The 21,842-nt window shown below is 48.9% G+C and overlaps 5 protein-coding genes across 9 annotated transcripts in view; 2 read left to right on the top strand and 3 right to left on the bottom strand.

Annotated features, from left to right (window-relative positions):
- Positions 1–281, bottom strand: part of rbpjb (recombination signal binding protein for immunoglobulin kappa J region b) — a 39,980-nt gene extending 39,699 nt beyond the window's left edge. The window contains exon 1 of the mRNA XM_078105661.1: positions 222–281. The gene's annotated coding sequence lies outside the window, so the exon portion shown is untranslated. The remainder of the gene's footprint in view (positions 1–221) is intronic.
- An 828-nt stretch (positions 282–1,109) lies between these two features.
- Positions 1,110–2,581, bottom strand: smim20 (small integral membrane protein 20). The gene is made up of 3 exons (XM_040182950.2): positions 2,367–2,581; positions 1,887–1,943; positions 1,110–1,601 (listed from the first exon to the last, which is right to left on the bottom strand). Exons 1-3 carry the CDS (start codon positions 2,473–2,475, stop codon positions 1,558–1,560), a joined length of 210 nt encoding a protein of 69 aa, XP_040038884.1. The 5' UTR covers positions 2,476–2,581; the 3' UTR covers positions 1,110–1,557.
- Positions 2,582–2,603: 22 nt separating this feature from the next.
- man2b2 (mannosidase, alpha, class 2B, member 2) lies at positions 2,604–8,099 on the top strand. 3 transcript variants are annotated; one of them, XM_078105658.1, is made up of 19 exons: positions 2,604–2,838; positions 3,000–3,146; positions 3,254–3,359; positions 3,450–3,622; positions 3,714–3,829; positions 3,980–4,157; positions 4,253–4,451; positions 4,562–4,753; positions 4,860–5,033; positions 5,136–5,272; positions 5,411–5,685; positions 5,900–6,091; positions 6,176–6,419; positions 6,488–6,598; positions 6,670–6,862; positions 6,952–7,101; positions 7,211–7,323; positions 7,400–7,517; positions 7,623–8,099. In XM_078105658.1, the coding sequence occupies exons 1-19, from the start codon at positions 2,713–2,715 to the stop codon at positions 7,724–7,726; spliced, it is 3,048 nt and encodes a 1,015-aa protein (XP_077961784.1). In that variant the 5' UTR covers positions 2,604–2,712; the 3' UTR covers positions 7,727–8,099. The 3 variants fall into 3 exon arrangements, with proteins under 3 accessions (XP_077961784.1, XP_077961783.1, XP_077961785.1); XM_078105657.1 differs by having other exon boundaries at positions 4,860–5,075; XM_078105659.1 differs by having other exon boundaries at positions 2,613–2,838; positions 3,000–3,109; positions 4,860–5,075.
- A 115-nt stretch (positions 8,100–8,214) lies between these two features.
- On the top strand, positions 8,215–11,849 carry LOC120822951 (uncharacterized). Of its 3 annotated transcripts, none has more exons than XM_040182949.2 (8): positions 8,215–8,439; positions 8,743–8,814; positions 8,930–9,001; positions 9,094–9,314; positions 9,494–9,557; positions 9,973–10,138; positions 10,307–10,504; positions 10,596–11,849. In XM_040182949.2, the coding sequence occupies exons 1-8, from the start codon at positions 8,425–8,427 to the stop codon at positions 10,712–10,714; spliced, it is 927 nt and encodes a 308-aa protein (XP_040038883.1). In that variant the 5' UTR covers positions 8,215–8,424; the 3' UTR covers positions 10,715–11,849. The 3 variants fall into 3 exon arrangements, with proteins under 3 accessions (XP_040038883.1, XP_040038882.1, XP_077961782.1); XM_040182948.2 differs by having other exon boundaries at positions 9,970–10,138; XM_078105656.1 differs by lacking the exon at positions 8,930–9,001 and having other exon boundaries at positions 8,229–8,439; positions 9,970–10,138.
- LOC120822945 (protein FAM43B) lies at positions 11,117–15,095 on the bottom strand. Its single transcript, XM_040182940.2, has 3 exons — positions 14,809–15,095; positions 12,574–13,314; positions 11,117–12,226 (listed from the first exon to the last, which is right to left on the bottom strand). Exons 1-3 carry the CDS (start codon positions 14,822–14,824, stop codon positions 12,153–12,155), a joined length of 831 nt encoding a protein of 276 aa, XP_040038874.2. The 5' UTR covers positions 14,825–15,095; the 3' UTR covers positions 11,117–12,152.
- Positions 15,096–21,842: the final 6,747 nt, after the last annotated feature.

The raw sequence follows: 21,842 nt of genomic DNA, 5'->3' as shown, positions 1-21,842 counted from the left end.
ATTTGTGGCCAAAGACCAACAGAAGAAGAAAAAGACAAAAAGGCAGAAAGCCAGGCTGCTCGACCTGTTACACACTTTGCCGGGCGAAGTGACAGCGATCGAGAGACTTGTTTGTGTGTGTGTGTGTGTGTGTGTGTGTGTGTGTGTGCATGCACGCACACGTGCACGCATGTAGGTGACACGTCCCCTCAGGAATGCGGTTCTCTTCCTCTGGCCGTTACCTTCAATTTCCCCTCCGGTCGCTGACTTCACTCGCGCTGCCGAGAAAGCTGTCGCTTGAGGAATCTGCAAAACACCAGCGGGGAATGAGAGGAATTTCTGCTTTTCTTCTTTCTTTTTTTTGCCTTCCTTTACCCCCCCCTCCCCTCCCCTCTCTCTCACCCCTTGCTCTCTTTGCTTTGGACGCCTCTGTACGGCCGGGGCTCTTGGAGTCTGCTCTTGTTTCTGAATGCGACCCAACAATAACAACCTCTCATAAACAATGGGGGCTCGTTGATTAAGGGGGGGTTGAGAAGGAGAGCGGCCGCCGCTGGCCCCGCGCAGCCGGCCGTCGCTGGCAGCGGGCCTCACGGGCCGTCCTAGATGTCCCAAAAAGGGACACGGCGTACAGGCCGCATCGGGATGGCTGTGGAAGATTTAAGAGCAACTTTTTGTTGTTGTTTTTTTTTTAAACGCGCAAACACACGCTTACGCTCTTTCTTAATTTGTCGTTCCTCCGAGGGGACTTTGATGGCCAGATTCTGCGGGAAAAAATGGGACGCTGGCAAATGTCAGGAAACCACAAAAGTACAGGGAGAAGGAAAAAAAAAAAGGTCGTTTGGTATTCTGCGAGCTCGCAGCACCCGCGGACTCGTGAAGGGAGTCTGCATCGCATCGAGTTGGGTTTTTTGAAAACGGGACCACAAACCCAGCTCGGGTCACGTGACGGTTTAAAGGAAGGCAACAGTCGGACCCGGTGTCTGTGACAGAGGAATGACGATACAGGATGATGTGTCCTCATAAACTTTGTCACTGCACATTGTCCCTCTTCTGCAGAACCGTTTTCATGAGTCTCGTGTGAACTAAACTAAATCTAAATCAAATGTCAAAAGACATTCTGGAGAAGGGGATTTGGTAAACCATTTTATTTAATTATAATTTCCACAGGCTGCATACCAGTGAGGAGCTTTTAGAAATGGAAAGACAAAATATCTAAGACGCACAAAAACAAAACACTACACGGCTCAGTGCCTGTTGTGGTAACAGAAAGGAAAAGAGCTCCGCCTGGTGGACAAGAGAGAACCAGCAGCCAAGAGAAATGAGCTGTGGTGGAAAGTAAAACCGTCAGCCATCAGAATAGAATTCCCATTAATACCATTAGTGTGCTCATTAGTTAGAAGAGCTTTGAACTTTATTCGTAGGATTTAGGGGAATCACATACAAGCCAAAGCTCATCCTGAGAAGCATTCACTCACGCGCACACCAAGCACTCATCAGTCACAGTCGCTCTCTGCTGGAAGTCTTCATCGGGAAGCGTCAGGTCTCTGGAATTAGGGAACGGTCAGCTGTCGCTGGTTGTCATTTGTCTGAAGGCTTGAAGGGATCCGACCAGATCTTCACACCTTTAGATGAAAGAAGCAAATATAACAAAATTACCACCGTCAAATATTGAAAAGTCCTGCTTGTATTTGAATAATCTGATCGTCTTTCTACGACGTGCACCGTGGACATTTTTCACCATTCTCTGACATTTTACGATTCATCTGGAAGCGTTGTGGACCGATCATCAGACAGACGTGTGCATGAGGAGTGTTGCTACAACGTTGTGGGTCTACAGGACCTTCATGGGGTAAATGTTATACATGATACCCGATGAGTAGACTTATTGATCCACTGTGTGACCTTACCTACGGGTTGAACATCTGCCTGGTTCACAGCTGTCCGGTTTATCTTTTGGACATCTCCTGGCAAAGACAGAACAGCACATCACGTCATGAAGAAGCTTTTCTCGCCATTGGATCTTTATTTTTCTCTTTTGTCTGCATTGTGAGTGACAATGCAATACGTGTATCCATATTATTGACTGCTCAGACAATAAGATAATAAGCGATTGCAGTGACAGCACAACTATTCCGCAGGATAAAAGTGAAGAGGGAACAAAACAAAAACAGGTTAGCTAACAAACCAGCTAACTTTACCACACAAAGCTACCAACGTTAGCGTAACTAGCTTATTTTCGTGCTAAATAAGGAATCGAATAGCTTAGTTGTCACGCCAGCCGTAAAGATTCAGCGGACTACTTTAAGTATTTGCATGACACAGCATGTGAACATGACATTAGTGAACTGCCTGGTTGTGTAACTGGAAGTTTTGCTTCAGCCACTTACTGTATTCTTTGTTGTGCGCGAGCGGGTAGAAGAATATCGGGTAAAACGCCGCGGCGACCGCCGTTATAAAGCCTCCGAATACCAACGCTATTCTCTGGTTCTTTGTCATGTTATTGTTATAATGGGTGAAACAGCTTCACCTCCAAGTGAACGCAGTGTTTATTAATATTACTTCCGGCGTAAAGGTCCCCGAAAACCAAGATGAAAAAGCGGCCTCGAGCTAGTTTGGTTCTTCTGGGCCGCCGTACCCGAGCGAGTCACGTGCTGCATCACGACAATAATACGGAAGTCTGGGTTAAACGATTTAAGGGACGAGCAGTGTTTTTTTTCTTTACGGGCTAAAAAGATGAGACATTTTGCCGTCGTTTTGTTGTTTCTTTGTCGCTGTTGCGCAGCAGGACAAAACGAGCCGATTCAGACATTTGTGATACCTCACAGTCACATGGATGTCGGCTGGGTGTACACTGTTCAGGTACGTTTCTGTCACCCAATCCTTACTTTTGGCCTGCACATAGTGTGCAGCCTGCTGTTTAACAATTTCCATAAACCGAAACCCTCAATAATATATATGTTGCGCATGAATGCGTGTGTTTTTAATCTCACGTCATATGTGTGATTGTGTGTTCTTCACAGGAGAGCATGCACGCGTATGCAGCCAACGTGTACACCAGTGTGACCGAGGAGCTGTCAAAGGCCGCAGACCGCAGGTTCATCGCCGTGGAGCAGGAGTTCTTTCGACTGTGGTGGGATACTGTGGCCACGAGCTCCCATAAGAAACAAGTGGGGACAGAATAGTCGACGTGAAATAGTGCCAGATAGTCTTGATGAATGAAAATGTTGGGTTGAACCTTCCAGTACGCCGTACTTAACGCTTGTTGGCTTTGTAGGTACGCCAGCACGTGAAAGAGGGTCGGCTTGAGTTCATCATCGGGGGCCAAGTGATGCACGACGAGGCTGTGACCGATCTGGACGACGACATACTGCAAATGACAGGTGGGTGCGCTGCGTTTCCCGCGCCTGTAAGCGTCAGCCCAGGAGAAGAAAGATTCACAGCAACCCCTTTGTCTCTCCCCGTGTCCTCAGAGGGACACGGTTTCCTCTACGAGACGTTCGGGGTGCGCCCTCAGTTCTCCTGGCACGTGGATCCATTCGGAGCCTCTGCGACCACGCCGGTCCTCTTCGCCCTGGCCGGGTTCAACGCCCACCTGGTCTCCCGCATTGACTACGACCGCAAAGACGCCATGCAGAGAAACAAGGTATGAGTACACAAGCGAATTGCCCGTTTGGGAAGCTGAGTCTATTGTGAGCCTAAATAGTCACAGCCTGATCTGTTGATCTGTCGTCCAGAAACTTCAGTTTGTATGGAGAGGTTCTCCCACTCTGAAAGAGAAGCAGCAGATCTTCACTCACACGATGGACCAGTTCAGCTACTGCACCCCATCTCATCTCCCGTTCTCCAACAGGTAGTGCGTGATTCGTCTCTTCCTCGGGGACAGACAGAAGTGTCTTCCACTCTTCCACTTACTCTGTTTAATGCGGACCGTAATCCTATATTATCAAATGGATGAAGTAAAAAAAAAAAAACTAAGAAAAACCTATTGCTTACGTCTTAGCTCCGGTTTCTACTGGAATGGAGTCGCCTTGTTCCCCGATCCCCCTAAAGACGGAGTTTACCCCAACATGAGCCTGCCCGTCACCGAGGAGACGGTGCAAGCGTACGCCAAGACGATGGTGGAGAACATCAAGCTGAGGGCGGCATGGTTCAGGACGAACCATGTGCTTTGGCCATGGGTGACCGCCTTTTTTCTTTAAATATTGCAATTATTTTAGGTATCAGATGAGCATGTAATATCCTTAACTAATCCTTAACTACCCTTGTGTTTCAGGGCTGCGACAAACAGTTCTACAACTCATCCGTCCAGTTCAACAACATGGATCCTCTGATGAAGTACATCAACCAGAACAGCAAAGATTTGGGCGTGACGGTCCAGTACGCCACTCTCAGCGAATACTTCCAGGCCATCTACCAATCGGATGTAGTCTGGGAGCCTCGTGGGAGCGAAGATTTTTTACCATATTCCACTGGTGAGAATAAAAGGCCTAAAATACAATATGAAGCAACGCTTTTCTTTTACATCAAAAGGTCACAACGATTCTCCTGGACGTTTTCCCCCCGTGGCTCATTTATTTCCTAGAGCCGCACCAGGCGTGGACGGGGTTCTACGCCTCCAGAAATGTTCTGAAAGGAGTGGCCCGCCAGGCCAGCTCGCGGCTGCACGCAGCCGAGTCGCTCTTTGCCCGGTACCGAGTCGGCTTCCCCGACGGACCCGTCCCGAGAGACTGGGCGTTGGAGAGGCTGAGGGCGCTTCGCTGGGCCGTCTCAGAGGAAAGTATTGACCTCCCTTTGTCGGAAAATGACGCAAATACATGACAGCTGAGCAGATTTGGGATTCCTCATTTGAATTTGGTTTGCCCGTGTGTGTGTGTTTCAGGTCCAGCACCATGACGGCATCACCGGCACCGAGTCTCCCAAGGTGGCCGACATGTACCTGCAGCACCTCTCGCAGGCCGCGGCTGGAGTGGACGAGCTTCTGGCTGCGCTCGCGCTGCTGCCCCACAGCCCCGAAAAAACAGCCAGCGTTCCCGGCACCCGGCGCCGCGGAGAAGGTGTACACATTTTGCCGGAGGACTGCGGCATGCTCATGACAAGTATGTGACAGGTTTGCGCCACCGTTTGCATGAAATAAGTCCTTAATCCTCTCACGCCAGGCGTTCGCCAGCCGCTGGAGCGGCACGTCGTCATTTACAACCCGTTAGCGTGGAACGCCACCGCCGTGGTCAACGTCACAGTATCCTTCCCCACCGCAGCCGTCTTCGATAATGTGGGGAAACCAGTGCGGGCGCAGGTTGTTTATTTTTTCATTTTTTTAAACTGACCGTATGGGAACTATGATTGATTAATGCAGCAGCAGCATTAAATGGAGTAGAGAGGATGCGATGGGCGGGATGCACACAGCGGTAACACCCAGCTCTGCCCGTTGCAGATCCAGAGGTCGGCACGGTCCAACGTGACCTACGACCTTTTCATCGTGGCGGAACTCGGAGGCCTTCAGCATAGGAGATACCTGATCAGGTTCTCCGAGGAGAAATGCTCCGGGGGGGGGTGTGACTGGACTTATGAGGCCGAAGGGGTTACGTTCGAGAGACGCAACATCCGGGATGGGAGGAAAACCGGGAGGAGGCTCCTGCCTGTGATGAACGGATGCTACGAGCTGATGTTTGACCAGGACACAAACCTACTGCACAGCATCACTCATCTGTGAGGGTCTTCTCCTACAGATATGCTTCAGTAATCTCTCACTAGACATGCACAGATAAGGATTAGCAATTTGATATTACTTATTGAAGCAAAGCCCTGTTAGACAGTAAGTAGAATGCAGATTATCAGCATCATGGATATTTGATAGTGAACATTCGGCTTAAAACTACTTTTCCTGAGTGAGGAAGTAACGCGCTTCTACCTCCTGTGTCAGTCAAGAAAAGCGGAGAGTGAGGATGACTCAGGATTTCTGGCAGTACGACGCAAATGGAGACATAAAATCGGGGCCCATCTCGGACAACTACATCTTCAGCGCCAACGGCTCAGCTGTGCGGGCGTACGAGGCCGTGGAGATGGAGATCGTCCCCGGGAGGATCGTGACCGAGATCAGGCAGCGCTTCTATCGGTGGGTACCGTGAGCCCCGCTGTAGGGCATTAACGCGAATCCTAATTTGACCCCCCACCCCCCCTCGCTCTCTCCCTCTCCTAGAGAGGAAGGGGACAAGGACTACACCTACTCCATCACCACCCGGGTCCCAGAATGCTTCGGGAGGCGGCGGCCGTGTCACAGGCTGGAGCAGACCTGTTCGCTGGGGCCCCTCCATCTCAACACGGAGGTGGTGCTCCGGACCAGCTCCTGCCTGAGGACCAACCGGACCCTGTACACGGATGACAATGGCTATCAGATGATGAAGAGGACACACAGGAAGTTCACTAATAACACTTTGGCAAGGGTAAGTACCCCCAAAAATTAAATAAATGCCGGTGTTACCGTAGGATGACCTAATGTGCATGTTGTCAGAACTACTTCCCCATGGTGCGGGCCGCCTATATCCAGGACGACGTCAGCAGACTGGCGCTGGTCAGCGACAGAGCCCACGGCGTCTCCAGCCAAGCCGACGGACAACTCGAGGTAAACGAATGAATTTAAAAGCACACGTTTCTCAGTCGGGGGTCCACTCGGGTTAACGAGCGCCGCGCCAGGTCATGCTGCACCGCCGCCTTCGGAACAACCTGCCCTGGAACCTCGGCTACAACCTGACGCTCGACGACAGCTCTGTGGCGACGCCCACCCTGTGGATGACGCTGGGCTCCATCGGGGTCGCCTCCCAGCTCGGCCAGAGGGACGCCGTAGAGCTGCAGCACAGGCCCGTCGTCCTTCCCATTGACCCGCCCGGTAAGCGCATCGGGATATTTGATTTTGGGTTGTGCTTTTTCTTTTCTTTTTTATTTCTTTAAGCAATTTTTCCTCATGCCCACTTTTAGAGCGCTCCTGGCAGGAGGAGGAAGCCAGAGGAGGGGCTCCTCCGGTGCGTTCGGTGGTCCTGCCGCCCAACCTCCACCTGCTCAGCCTCAGTATCCCCGGATGGAACTACAGCTCCGACCATGATGTTCACCTCAGACACGTAAACTCAGGCGAGTGCCTGAGGGGGGGATATTGTGGGGTTTCGAAGTCCTCTCTGATTTGTCTCAAAGATTTGTTTGACTTTCAATTCTGAAAAAGTGTATTTTTGTGTACATCTAGGTGAGGATTTGCACCCGGAGCCGGACTACGATCGGGTCCTGCTGAGGATCATGCACCTCTTTGAGGAGGGAGAAGACCCTGAGCTTTCCAAGCCAGTCGCCATAAACCTGAAGGTTATTAATTATTCATTTCCCTCATTAAAAGATTCCATTACAATCTTCGTCAAAGGTTTATTTTCTGTGTGGACAGCATGTTCTGCAGGGCATAGGGGAAGTCAAAAAGCTGGAGGAGCGTTCTCTTACAGGAACCTGGGACATCAGCCGTCTGCAGAGGTGGAAGTGGAAGACGGCGGATGACTTAAAAACGAGTGAGGATGACTTTCACGTGTTGATTTTATGAAAAACGTGTGTTTCCACTTCCTTCCCGTCACGTTGCTCGTTGTTTTGTGTTTTTTTTTTTTTCTGCGTCTCAGACAACAACAGCTGTCGCAGTGGCGGAGAGGAGCCGTTCACTGTGACCATCTGCGCCAAAGAGATCAGGACTTTCTTCGTCCACTTTGCCTCCGGGAACTTTTAGGCGGAAACCGTCTTCTGTGAAGACGGTTAATCGTTAATTATTACATGTGTGATCTTTTGGCTACAATGTTAATTAATACTGATACTTTTTGCACGTTGTTGCAAGGCACTGATGCATAGATCAGGTGTGCACGTTGTCTGCTTTAGACTGAATGAAGTGATCCTTTTTTTCATATTTGTTCACAAATGTATGACTTTACTGACCAACCAACAACGCGGGAAAGTCTGACATTGGAGATTTTCATTAAATTGTAGATGACAAATGTTATTCTTGGTCTGCAAAGGAATAAATACTACACAGAATCAACTGTACTATACTTTTCCAGGACATGTTTCCAGGACATATTTTCAACCGAATAAATAATACAAAACACCTTCATGCGTTGCATTAATTTGCTTAGAATAAAGATAACCCTGATAAATTCACTTTTTTAAATATATCTTAAAATATAACTTGCAGTGCTGCGACACGGCCGCTAGAGGCCTCTCATCCTCACCGAGCCGAGCTGGAAGGCAACACCCGTCTGTGTGTCCGTGTCTCTCACACACACACACACACACACACCGCAGATAACAAGGCATCCATTCCCCGAAGCAACTAACCTAACCGGGGAAAAGGTTCCTGCCAAACGATGCGTTAGGTGTTAGGACGCAAGGCGCCATGCTGAGGCCTGCGGAGGAGACGACATTCGGTACAAGATGAGCAGCGGCAGCGTGAGTGCGCTTTTTTATCAGCTGTGTTATGTGTTGGCGGGGTGCGCGGGGGGGGGGGGGGGGCGGGGGTGTAGGTTGGACAACCTATTTAAAGGGAGTCTGCCACATCCAATTGATTGAATCATCAATTTTTTGTAATGAATCTCAATGTCGCCATTGTCGCTAATGTGCGTCGCCCGGGCGGACGCCGGATGCTGCGAGCAGGGCGCCGTTGCTAGGATACTAGACTGGAGTGCAAGGGGGAGGGGGGGAGGATGAAGCCCTCATCCTCTGTGGCTGGTGTTTGTGTGTGTGTGTCCACAGAGACGAGAGAGGGAGCAGAGGAGGAAGCTGCAGCACTTCCTGGGCGACCTGGCTCTCCTCGGGTCGCTGCAGGTCAGTGGACTCTTCTGAATGCATATATATATATATATATATATGCAATTTTTTTTAATTTTATTTATATATATATTTATTTTATGTTTCCGTGTGAACTTTTTTTGGCTCACAGGGCTTTAAATACTTCCAGCCTTGGCTGAGAGGGAAAGAGGAGCTGCTGCTGACAGTTGTTAACGAAGATCTGGTTAGTAAATGGGGACATAGAAACATGTCATTTTGCATTTAGTATTCATCAGAGCCCCCCCCCCACCCCTCCCACCTCCACCTGTCCTGCAGGGTTGGCGCTCCCCAGGCTTTGTGGTCTCCAGAGCCTCCCCCTACTCCTCCACCAGCAGCAGCTGTAACAGCAGCGAAGTCTCCCCCAGCAGCAGCTCCCCCAGCCTGGGCAGCCGGAGCAGCTCTCCCCTGCCCGGGGAGCCTGCGGGCCCCCGAGAGCCTCCGGCCCCCCGGGGGACTCCGTCACAGTCACACACCAAGACGCAGCCACACACTGTCAGGTGACCTGGACCGAAGCCGCAATGACTTCTTGATGCAGTTAATATGTCCTTGGATTAGTCCAATCGAGCCGAATGGTTCTCGCGACAATTTCAATGCTCGAGTCGTTGAGCAGAAAGACTCTGCGATCACGTCCTGAACCAGGAGGTGGATTACGGCTTCATTCTCTCTGTGTTTTCAGGGAGCCCAGCAGCGAAGAGCATCTCCTCCCGGCCTCCCCCAGTGAAAGAGAGATAGCGGTGCCTGTGAGTGCTTCAGCCAGCCCCCCCCCCCCCACTCCCTCCCATCCCATATCACATGCCGTGTAGGACATTACCTCAAGGCTTTATTGTTATATTGTTAAGTTCAAACTCTTTGTACAAAACACACAGAAAAAAATGTTTTGTTTGTAAACTGTTTTACATAGTGAAATAATCCAAATACAAACAGTTCTATTAATACAGAATATTGTATTAAAAAACATTGCTTATATCTTTTTCCATAACTTTCTCGAAAACTAACGAGGCCAAACAACATGGAGTTTCACAGTGAACTGTGTAAAGGGTACAATTCGGATCGAAATGTTTAGTGCAATGTTTTACTGGGTAAATCGACGTGTATAATTTGAGAATAAAATCTCTCCAATCCGAGTAGTGACGTAAGGCTTCGACCGCCCAGCAGGAGGTGAACTGCACCCTGTTCTTGCTGGCCGGGTACGTCAGGTACGGGCGCCCCTACGCCTGGATCCGCTCCAACCACGAGCGCCTGGTCAACATCGGAGGCACCGATTCGATGGTCAAGGACACGCCCATGAAGCTCAAGTCCATCGCTGATTGGCAGACGCGAGGTACGACAGCAGCGCGAGCCATGCAATTCACTTCAATTACGACGTTTTCCACCAGCTGAATCGGACCCAGATGTTCGACCTTTCCGGATACCGAGGGAAGAAAAAAAAAAAAGCTATTATTTTTTTCCCCCCCCAAATGCTTTTGTCTTTTTTTTTTCTTCCTTCCAGGTATTCGCGCGTGGGACGTCATCAGCGAGCTGGTGTGTCTGTGCACCGTGCCCTCCCCCACCAACCCCTTCGCCCTGGACGCGCGCTACATCCAAGGCCTCCCCCTGCACGAGCGCTTCCTCGTCACCGGCGCCCTGCTGAGCTTCCTGGAGATGTACGTGGTCCACGGAGACCGGGACGAGTTGCACTACGACAAAGGTTATAATAAAAAGAAATATTAAAAACGCCAGCAGGTTGTGCTGCAAAATGTCTTTATATATATTTTTTTTTATTTTATTTCTCCTTTCAGTGGTGGAGGAGGTGAAGCCTCTGAGGCGTCTCCACGTCCGGTCCCTGCTGGAGTTCCAGCGGCAGAGGGAGAGCTCCGGGCCCGCGGAGCAGGACTCCTCTGCAGAGGGGTCCTTTTAGAGGAGACATCTCTGCCCTTTCAATGACTTATTATATAGGGGGAAAAAAAGTTTAAATATGTGAAATATTTTGGTGTGTTGTGGTTTGCACACTTAACCAACCGGTTTCTTTCGAGGCCACGTGTGCTCGGGTTGGAAAGTAGTCACGTGAGTCTTTGCAACACGAAAACACAGGAGGGAGACATGAGCCTGGGAAAGGAGTCACATGACTCATATTAAAACATCCCAGGACCTCTGAATGTCTGACCTGACACCCCTAAAAAGGCACTTCAGGCCAAATATAACCATAAAAAGGTCGAGGGAAATGGAATCATTTGTCAGGGTCACGGCCTGGATAAGCTAAAGCTGGTTAAATATTTGTCTTCTTGAAAGTCACAGCAGCACAAAAACACAGACAAAAATGTTGTAAAAACATTTTTAATATTCCGTAAAATACATATTTTAAATATGTAATAGGATATAAAAACAGTACACTGATAAAATACGCCTTTAAAAGCAGGCGGTGTCATTTGTAACTGGAAATATACATCACAGAGTACAAAATGTTAAAATTAACAGATAAAAACCTCCTGGCACGTCAGTCAAAAAGGCCATTTCTATTAAAATAAAAAATAAAAAACCCATCTATAGCTTAGTTTGGGCTAGAATACCAGTGAACGGTACCCGGGTCGGCTTTTAACGTGCGCGAGGCCCGAGCCCCTGCGGAGCACATCGTGGCATCATCTGATGATGCAAAGTCATGGTTGGAGATTTCTCAACACCCCCCCTCCTCCCCTTCCAATCGGAATGCAGGTGCATTGCCTCACATTCCACACAGAGGCGCCGCGCGGGAACACAGCGTTCCCAGTGTGCGGAAACACAAACCCCGCAAGTCACGGCTGAGCGTGCTCCTCCCTGCAGAAATGCAATTACTTCATCGCGGTGGACAGTTAAGATCTGTGTTTTGGTTTTTTTGCAGGTCGCTACTGTGGTGTGTGAAGGGAGGTTTCTGTTTCTGTGAAATAAAACTAATTTCTGTCCAAACTGTCCAGATGTCAAAATATAAATCATATACAACCAGTTGAAAAAAATAATAATTAAAAGGAAATCATCGTGACCTGTCACAGATGTCAGTTAAATAAAACAATCAGCTCTAACAAGCGGTGTTTTTCCAGTTTTTTGTGGATCAGTTGGCCAACAGCTCGTCTAAATAGTCTTTTTCCAACTGAGAAGAAACCCCTCTCCTGTGGCAAGTCTCAAGTGGACCGAAAAATGGACCAGCCGTCCAAGTCCTCACGTGGCGGGTAACGTGAACAAAAGGCAGCAGGCAACAGCGTTGTCTTCTTCATCCGACGCCACTTGTGCGAAAATAAAAATAAATAATAATAAACCAACGGCTTTGGGTTCACGTCCAGTCCTGTCCCCACGTCCCCCACGGTTTCATCCCATTGGTCCTTTCTTCAGCTGCAGCTGTCGGAGGCGGACCCTCTTCTCGTGATGGCTCTGAGGGGGCTGCGAGACTTCCTCCAGCGCACTGGAGACAAGAGAAAGAGACACATTAGGCGATGATTCAGTGGTGAACGCCGGCGTTTAAATGTTAGTTCTGAACAGCAGATCAGCCGCACTAGTTCTTTTTTTTTTTTTTTTTTTTTAAAGGGTCCAAGTCATGCTTGTGTTTGAGGAAATTTTATCATGCTGATCAACTTGGAGAGCAAGAGAATAGAACGACAAAGACAACCAACTTTATTTAAACTGTTCATCTAAAAAGGGTAGCTGGCTTAAAAAAATATATATATAGTAACAGTAAGAAAAGTATTTCCTTAAAGTGAATTTATTGAATGATTATAAATTGAGGAATAAAGAGGTTATATTCAGCCTCACCTTTTCCCAGACTGCCGGGCAGCGTGGAGCTCTTGGCGAGGGCTGGAGAGTTCGTCGTCGTCGCCGTCTTCTCCTCCGCCCGTTTCCCCTTCCCCTTGGCCTTCCCCTTGGCCTCCCCGGGCTGCAGCGCTGCCGGGCCGTCCGTCTGCAGGTCGCTCAGCGCCCGCTGGAAGGAGAGCGCCAGGCACGCCGTCATGTCTCGCGCCCGCTCCGCCCGGCTGCACCAGAACACCCGGCACTGCAGCTGCTGGCTCTGGTGCTTGCAGATGTACAGGAAGACGTTGGGCCGGGTGGAGTCGGCGGCGCAGTACGCGATGTCCTGCAGGTACGTCTTGGTGAGCTGCCGGCCCGTGCTCAGCTCCTTGACCTCGACGTAGCGCGGCCGCACCACCAGGGCGTGGTCTTTGCTCAGGTTCTTCCCGCCGCCGCCGCCGATGCCGTCCAGCAGGCGGCTGATGGCGTCCTGGGCCTGCTCCCGGTCCAGGGAGAAGATCTTCTCCGTGCCCAGGTAGTGGACCTTGAAGAGGGGGTCGCCGTGGGACAGCGACTCGGTGCGGTCGCGGCGAAAGCGGCGCCGCAGCGCGGCGGGGGAGTTCTTCAGCGTCTGCATGAGGTGGAACGTGCCGAGCGACATGGCGCGCTTCGGGCTCGGCTTGGGGGGGATGTTGGCTGAAGGGCCGGAGGTCAGCTGGTCCTCACTCTTCCAGCTTCTTTCTGCCGAGGTGCATCCGCTGGTTTTATCTGAAGGCGGGGAGAATAAAGACGGTGACGTTAGCGGGTGAATGTTTCGTGTGCTTTGTTCAGGCTTTACAACAAAGTGAAGGTGCATCCTTGAGATGGAACGTTCTGTGGAACTCTTTGACTCCACGAGGTTTGTTCAAACTCACGCTTACGGTTATTTGACGTGGGGGGAGAAAAAAAAAAACACAACCTAAACACGTGCAGTCAGCACAACTCGTGCTGCAGGACGGAAAAAAAGGCCACCAAACAGGATCGGTTACCTCAGTGACACACGAGTGAGAAACATTCATTCACCTCAGACTGCAGCCATTAAATATTTACCACTGGGTTTGTCTTCAAGGACAACCTGTCGAACCGCAAAGACGCCGCTATTAAAAAAAAAAATCAGGGGCGCCTCACCCGGATAATCACAGGTACACGCTGGCACTCATTAAGCTCGACCCAATTGCATCGCGAAGGCCCGCGCGACCTTGCAAACGCAAGTGTTATGCAACGTCCACATCTGGCCTCCCATTGTCTCCCATCCTACGAACCCGCGGCGCTGCCCGGTTCTCCATTGTGTCCAACTTTATTTTTTACCGCACCCCCCTTTCTCCATTCTTTCAAAGCATCTCAGCTCTTCAGAAGTGAGTTGCGGAGAGAAACCACCAACTGTTCTGAGGTGGCGGCCATTGTTAGTCAAACCCCCCGGGGAAGGAAACAGCTTTGGGCCCCCCCCCCAACCAAACCCCAGAAAATATTTCCCCTGCAAACAATGGCATGTTTCTGTGAGTGTGTCACACCACAAAAAAAGAGATACAAGTTGACCGAGGCCCGGGGCATGTACATGTGCGGTTACACTTGTGGGTTACAAACATGTACACAACTGTCAAACACACACACAAAAATAGCAACACATTCACATCAAACCAAGGCTACTGTACATTACTGATGTTCTCCACTCACTGGACACATGACAGAGCTCATTAACTAGAATGATCAAACCCTACATCCAGGTACGGGGTCATGACTTTATGTGAATAAATGACTCAGTCTCTCGTGTGCAAAGACCCGTTGAGTCCATTAAGTAGCCAGCCGGAGCCTCTGGGAGCGGATGGAATATTTCTGATTATTTTAACTTTAAGCAAAGTAACTTCAAGCCAAACATTATGTAGACGGACGTTCCTGAACCCGGCATTATTTTAAAAGAGTTTCACAAATGCACACAAAGCCTTCGTGGAGATCTCACGTGAAAATACGATTTTAAACTTCATGTTCAACGTACTTGTGTGCCGAATTAACCAGCGAAGCCCAGAGATTACTCAAGCAGCTAATAAGAGTCCACGAAAAAAATAAGCGAGATCCTTTAAAATGATCAGTGCAACTTTCAAAAAAAGCACTTAATTATTTAACAATTATTCTAACAATGATTAAAAGTGCCACAAAGCGTCGCCGTAGTTTAAACACGCCACTCAAATCATACGCTGTGCTTTAAAAAAAAAAAAGGCGTCTTACCCGGCGACGGTGTCATGCGAACGATGTCCTCGTGCGTCCCAGGTGAACGGCGGCGTTTCGGAGCGTCTTTGAACGCACCGGACAGGTGGAGGTCCGCGGGGGAGAAATGATCGAAGATCAGCCGGTCGGCGCGAGCTGTAAGTGTCCGGGAGAATGAAACAGGCAGGAGACGGTGAGCCGTGTGGAGACGGAGGCGGTTTATGTGCGGACTGAACCATGCGGCCCCTTCCCTCTGCCTTCTCTCACTCCCTCCCCCTTTCACTCCCTCCCCCTTTCTCTCTTTCTCTCCCCGAGAGGTTTATGCATAGCCCTATTATTTACATAATCACACGTCCTCCTATCACGCCTTTTCCACTGAATGTGACATGAAGTCGGAGGTTACAGTCAACACTTCACTGAGTGACATTATTATAAACTACACTATAAAGTTTTAGTTTCGGGGGGTCAATCAATCTGTTGTGTCATTATTCAAAAACTGAGAGCAGCCTATTTGTTGTCATTTATAACGCAGCAATCAATCAATCAAGGATTCATCAATAATAATAATTTCATCATATATTGAAAAGCTTTGTCAGAGTGAATTTGAATAACACGTTCCTGTCTTATGTGGACTGTATGTGGTCTGCGCTACCGACTGACAGGGGGAAAAAAAACCATAAACGGTTCCATGTGTGCATGCGTGTGTGATTCTGCATGTGTGTGAGTGACGCAGGGAAACAGTAGGGCCCCTGTTCCTTCTGGGTTTTGGCCCGACAACAGTGAAAGTTGTGAACGTCACACGGGCCTCGGTGCCGGCGAGGACACACTGGAGCTATTCTCGGGGCGCTGGTGACATAATGGACCGCCTCAGACGGGCAACACCCGCCCTTGCCCCGGACGCGCCTCGCGGCGTCGGCGCGTGAAGCCGTGGCACGAGGCGGCGGGGGGAGTGCAGCTGTGGCTCCTGGCAGCGGGGACGCCGCTGGTTCGATCCCCCTTTCGCCAAGTTCGCCAATGTGTCTTGTGTTTTCTGCTCGGGCAAGCGACGTATTCTAAAGTATTTGGGCGGCCCCCATAAGACACTCGACAGCTATGAGGACAAATGTTCCCGCCTAAATTTAACACAACCACTCTGGTGAACTTTTTAAAAATGGACACCAATGTTCATCATGTGATACCTGCAGCCGCCCCGGTGTGTTAATTTTCCCCTGTGTTGTTGGCTTTGTTACTTTTCCTGAAGCAGAAGAATTTGCATGTAAACAGGCATCAATCCCCAAATGAGCCAATTCAACTTGCCCCATTTCTCTCGGTGCGTTCGGTAGGTCGGTGCTCAGACACACCCAACTGCTCAGAAACTAATTGGCGGCCTCAAAAGGTCTCGACCGGCTACTGAAACCGGGCAAGTTTCTAATCCTCTCGGGAGGTGTTCAGGGAGACAAAGACCATCTATGAGGACAGAAAGAGGCCGTCAAGAGAGGACAACGAGCCGTCAAGAGAGCAACACCTCACGATCAAAGCCAACGCAGCTGAGCTGCGAGGAAATTAGGGGATTTAGAGGAACTTTTAGGAGATAGGAGATGGCGTGAGAGATACGCCTGGTGATGAGATTAGCTCCGGATTCACAGTAAAGTACAGTCACCACCATGCCCACAGGTCCGTGACCTCTGCCCCTGGCTGTCACACAGTATCTTGCTGAAGTCGAGCTGGGATGTAAGAGGGCCACTGCTGGAAGCGGGGCAAAGAAATGTTTTATGACCAGTTCCCTTTTTCCAAACGGCCGTAAATCAAGTGTAAACGTGTGGGTCAATGGTGGCGCCCAGTGTTCCAGTTTACTATCACAGGGTCCTGTTTAACCCAAAATACACTCACAAAACAATCTTCCCCCGGCACCATTACAACCAGTGCTTTAAATCCCGTGAACCGTGTAAATAACATGACTACTGCCGGAGCTGACAATCACGTTTTAGCCACGCTGCTAAGGTCAAAACAAAACAAAAACGTTAGCATGCTAACACAACTCAGATATTGTTACTCAGATGTTAGCGTGTTGACGTTAGCATTTCTTATATTCACACTGTGTATCTGCACAAATTCATATAAAACCCAGGTTATATTTCTCCATTGAAAAGAATATAAATAATAGAACAATCTGGCCAACGTGTACGTCACTTATTTTTGGCCCTCGTTTGAAAGTTGAAGATTTCAATCATTGCATTTCCGCTCAGTTGCTGTGGCACGTGTTGTGTTACCTGTCTCATGCCTTCCTCCTGTAACTAGTAGTTATTGCTGCATATCTGTTGAGGACGCTAACCATCGTCACGCTAATCATCCTCATTATCATCAATTAAATTGTTTCTGAACATTCCTGTTACACAATGTTCTTGACATCTTCCTTTTTAGTCGGACCAGCTCTTGTGGTTATTAAAGTGGCTGGCAGACACACACCTGGACACTTTGTCCCCGCGGAGCGTCGGGGTGTGTGAGGAAGTCGGATGAGAAGTGGAGGTATGAAAACGCAGGCAGCTTATGGCGACTGCAAATTATGTAAAATTACAGACTGTAATTTTACAGACTACAGACTGTAAGAAGAGTTTCTGGGGGGGTCTTTTTAACGCTGGATGAGATGTCCGTCGTCCAAAGCAAGAAAAGGAGAAGTAACCCCACCGCGATGGCGTCAGCGGTGGGATCACAGGTTTTGTGTCATCGGTGTCCACGTGAATAATGAATCCCACGTAGCTCGTGTTTTTACCGCTCAATGGCGACCACTTCCGGTACAAAGCGACCATATCAAGTCAAATCCAAGACGGGTACAACGGGCCATGTGGTTTCACCAAAGGACACGGCTCGGTTACTCAGATGACACGGTTTGGCAGGGGGACGGGGGGGACGGGGGGGCGGCGGCCTGAGTAGTCAGGTTTTCCTGTAATTTGTTGATATTCAAAGAAATCAAATCTGAAGAAATGAGCAAAGGGGAAGTAGGGGGGGGGGCTGCTACATTTGATAAGAATTTAAGCGTCGATTCTCAGTCGTAGTGTGCGAGGGTCCAGCGTCCTTCTGGAAGCTTGATTGCCCGCGGCATTAGTGCTAATCGGCTAGTTAGCATGCTAAATTAAGAAGTTGAAGTGGACAACTTTTCCTTTCGATGTGGAATGCATCAAATGCACAGACCTGGGATCAGAAAGGGAAGCCGGAGGCGTTATCGGTGGTGTAGAAATATGATGTCTTGTTTATTTGAGTTGTGCGAGTAAATGACCCCGCACTGAAAACACGCACGTGATCTTTACTACCAATTTACAGAAAGTGAAGTGTGCCTCTCTTTCCGGGAACATTTAACTGGACACTGCCTTTGGAGCAGCGCCAGACTTTAAAAAAAACAAAACCCTTCTCTCTTTTCCTTACAGGAAAGCTGGCGGGCTGTTTGTCTTCACTCGAAAAACGCACCTGAAGGGTTATTGTTCAATGATAAATTACCGCCGTTTCCCACTTGTTCCCACGACAAGCGACCAAGTGAGCGGCCTTTGCGGAGATCGCATGACTCAGGCGGTCTGCATGTTACACCAAATAAAATAAAAACAGAAGGCGAGCGGCCTCAGAAGTCCTTATAAGGCACCTTAACGGACCCGCGAGGGGGGAATGACAACGCGTCTGCTTTTCTCTCCTCTAGATATCTTCACAGGACGGGTTGCGTCAGTCAACTGATGAGCTAATTTCCTTGCCTTTTTTTTTTTCCCCCCGTCAGCAGGCTGAGCTAACCGGTCAGGCTTCAAGTGTAATAACACGAGTCGGGCCAGACAAGAGGAAGTGTTTCGTCTGGGGGAAAGGGGGGAGGGGGGGGTTCCTTAAATCACGAGGGTTACTTTCGACTTCTACTGTAATTCACCTAAAACTCTGTGATATGTGATTCATTAACTGCGTCCTGCATCCTAAAACAATGAGGCCCGCGACCCGGTGCAGTGATGACTACACGCAAAGGGCCGACGTCTCATTGTAACCGAGAGGATAACTGAGGTAGCCAGTTTTTTTTACAATGCAGCGGTTTGTTTTTAATTGATTTTGTAAGTGTCATTGTTAATTAACAGGGAACACCTTCAGTACTTGTACTTCTTAACTAAAGGGGACATTTCAGAGTACAGTTGTTTTTCTGGTCCAGCTAGTATAATTAAGCTGTACGCGAGAGGACTAAAAATAGTTTGACACCACTAACCTACAATAAATCAAACGCATGTGATTGCAATGTTTTGAGGCCACTATGTTCCCAGGGTGAGCTATTTATGATAAGTGCAACAGAAGGCCTTGTGCTGCGCTTTGTATTCATGTCCACTAATTTAGTGCGGTAGATAACTTTGGAGGGCCCTTATTTTGTCCAAAAATTGAATTTATGGAAGCCGAGGGTGGGAGATGTTGCCCGAAATTCCTTTATTGTTTTGACTGTATTTCAGTCCATTCCACCGGCTCTTCCTTTGTTCGCCACTTTCTCGCTCTTTTTTTCAGAAATTGATCAATGCGGCGTTGACGGCTTTGTTGTGGAAATGCGGCGGAGCCCAGGGACCAATCAGAATCTAGACTAAACAGGAAGAGGAGGTGGCTTCCTGTCCAAACCCTGAAGGAGACACAATCATGGCTGAATCTGTCGCCCAGTGTGCTGGAACAACTTTCTCAACGGAGAAAACAATAGCTCGACGAAAATCAAAAGCAGCCAGCTGGAAGTATTTGGATGAAATACTAATAGTTGCGGCACGAAACGCCTTCATCAGTCAGCAGCCTTTTTCTGCCCACCAGGCCCACGGGCGCGTTTTAGATTCCCTCAGCACGTCGGTTGTTCCATTGACGCTATCAGAACTTGGCTGTGAAGTTTGCTTCCAAAATGCACCCTCATACAGTTACACACGGAAGGCCGTCTTTAGAAAAAAACACAGATCTATTCAGAGGCGTGAATAATCTCAGCGTCGTGTAATGAGGGGGCCGCTGACGGGGGCTGAATGGACGCGGCGCGATTGTGATGCATTTAAATCTGTTGTTGAAAATGTCGTCAATGGCCTCGTCGATGCTAAAAGGCGCCGGTTCCTTTGAGCAGCTGGTACACAAAAAAAAATTGTAAAAGCCCCCAGACTTTCATTGCATGACGTAACCCGTGTGGGGGCGGGGGTCTTCGCTGGCGCCTATTGCGGCCGCCGTACGTGGGCCTTCACTCTTGACACCGACCGCCGGGCCCCTGCGGCTTCTCCCGTAGCATTCATCAGACGCGAACCACCCTCCCCCACTCCTCCCACTCGCAGTCCACTGACTAATACGGCCCACGGTGTTTTTACTGCTTCCAGCCACCTGTGAGGCCTGCAGTGCGTCTGTGAAAACGGGCTCTCGCACGTCATCGGCCGGCTGATGCAAACGGCGGCAAAGCTCTGGTTGTTCGCGCTTGCGTCGTATGAAAGGGGCCGTTTAGTCAGTCTTAAAGAGCCACGCCGTGGCTATTAATAGCCCCGCGCGCGCACACACACTCGCACACAGGCGGATTTTGCAGGAGAAAGCTGGCTACGGGGCATCTGAAGAAACGCCCCCCCCCCTCCCGCCCAGTTCATTTCCTCCCCACCCTCCACTCTGCAGAATGCCGTGTTCTGTTTGAAATGCTCATGAATGTATATTTTTAGCCCCGGGGCTCACCACATTATTCTATTTATACAGTGATTATCCCCATAAACGTCCCTATATATCCAGGATAAAAGCAAGATCTAAGCGCTTTTTAATTAGGATTTTCGTTAAACATCCACCCGGAGATATCTGAAGGGTGAATCCTTCATCAATTATTAATGCTCGAGTCAGACATTGCTGAACCGCTGAGAAATTCTTAAGAGTTAATTTTCCGGCATTAGGCAAAAGTGCAGAGTTGAAATCACACCGCAAAAAGTCGATTCAACTCTTACAGAGTCAATTGTACGAAGGAGCTGGAGTCATTATCCTGATCAGATTCATTTGCGACACTTAGTAGAGTTAAATGAACTCTTTGATAGGTTTGAAATGTACCTGTCTAGTGTCACACTTGTTGGTGTTCGGTTTAACTCAACGTTAAGAGAGTGAGCCAGGAACCACAAGGTTGGCGGTTCAAACCCCCGGCAGCTACATGTCCCATGTTAGAGTGTCCCTGAGCAAGACACCTATCCCATAATTGCTCCCTGGGCTAAAATGTGAAAACCATGTGTTAAAAATGCAATTTCAGCTATATGACCTGTAATGTATTAAACACTGGGCAGATTTACTTTTGACATTTATTCCGAGTTAAATTGTTAACACTTGGTTGAGTGTTGATTTAACACTGACAGGATTGGGACAATATAAACACCAGCTTAGAGTTAAAATTGAATCTCACAAAGTCAATTTAACTCTGAAATGTTCTGTGTGGACTTTTGGGCCGGAGGGTCGACCTCTGACTACCTAAGTTGTATCCTGAGACGTGAATGAAAATGCGGATCCTGGAGGTTTTTGTTTTTTGTGTAAACACAGTTTGGGCTTGACCTCAGCTTCGCCACGGAGATGGAAAGTTTTCTTTTTCTGGGCGCCTCAAGGGTAAAAGAAGCTCTCCGCGTAATCACAACATCAACACGAACTAGCACCAGCATGCAACCCCGTGTCTCCTGCTGTCAATAGACAAGTAGAAAAAGACTTCAGACTCAAAAAGACTTTAAACTAAATCATGAATGACTTCGTGGGAATGACTTATGGTGGCAAAGACACTAATAATGAGATGAGTGTATTCTACCACTTCTCTTTTTTTATGAGAAAATGTCATTTTTCTGACTCAAAAACTGAATGCTTTGGGTCAGAGAAACTAATTTCACGTCATCCTGGCAGTCATAAAACCCGTGATTCCGTAAACAATTAGGAAATATTGGGGACTTTTATCCTATTTCAACAATATTAATATATCTGTATAGTTCATTGTGAGTGATTCATTAAATCATGCGGTTACTATTCGCCCTTCCTCCCTCAGTTCCCCAACCTCTGTGCTCCGGTCGGCGGGGACTCGCCTTTATGTCCGCGACAAACAGAAATCCATGAGATCG

The sequence above is a fragment of the Gasterosteus aculeatus genome, chromosome 7 (assembly GCF_964276395.1).
Source record: "Gasterosteus aculeatus chromosome 7, fGasAcu3.hap1.1, whole genome shotgun sequence".
In the NCBI taxonomy this organism is placed as follows: domain Eukaryota; kingdom Metazoa; phylum Chordata; class Actinopteri; order Perciformes; family Gasterosteidae; genus Gasterosteus; species Gasterosteus aculeatus.
The sequence above is the reverse complement of the archived record's forward strand: the minus strand, read 5'-3'. Positions and strand labels throughout refer to the sequence as shown.

Bases quoted from the DNA above. Each gene is read 5' to 3' on its own strand.
- LOC120822945 (XM_040182940.2), bottom strand. The intron at 12,227-12,573 runs GTGAGGCTGAAT...TCTTGTCTCCAG, and splicing joins GCCCGGCAGTCTGGGAAAAG to TGCGCTGGAGGAAGTCTCGC.
- smim20 (XM_040182950.2), bottom strand. From the start codon at position 2,475: ATGACAAAGAACCAGAGAATAGCGTTGGTATTCGGAGGCTTTATAACG. The intron at 1,944-2,366 runs GTAAGTGGCTGA...TGTCTTTGCCAG, and splicing joins CGCGCACAACAAAGAATACA to GAGATGTCCAAAAGATAAAC. The intron at 1,602-1,886 runs GTAAGGTCACAC...TTTCATCTAAAG, and splicing joins GGCAGATGTTCAACCCGTAG to GTGTGAAGATCTGGTCGGAT.
- man2b2 (XM_078105657.1), top strand. From the start codon at position 2,713: ATGAGACATTTTGCCGTCGTTTTGTTGTTTCTTTGTCGCTGTTGCGCA. The intron at 4,452-4,561 runs GTGAGAATAAAA...TTTATTTCCTAG, and splicing joins TTTTTTACCATATTCCACTG to AGCCGCACCAGGCGTGGACG. The intron at 6,092-6,175 runs GTGGGTACCGTG...TCCCTCTCCTAG, and splicing joins ATCAGGCAGCGCTTCTATCG to AGAGGAAGGGGACAAGGACT.
- LOC120822951 (XM_040182948.2), top strand. The intron at 9,315-9,493 runs GTGACCTGGACC...CTGTGTTTTCAG, and splicing joins ACGCAGCCACACACTGTCAG to GGAGCCCAGCAGCGAAGAGC. The intron at 10,139-10,306 runs GTACGACAGCAG...TCTTCCTTCCAG, and splicing joins CGCTGATTGGCAGACGCGAG to GTATTCGCGCGTGGGACGTC.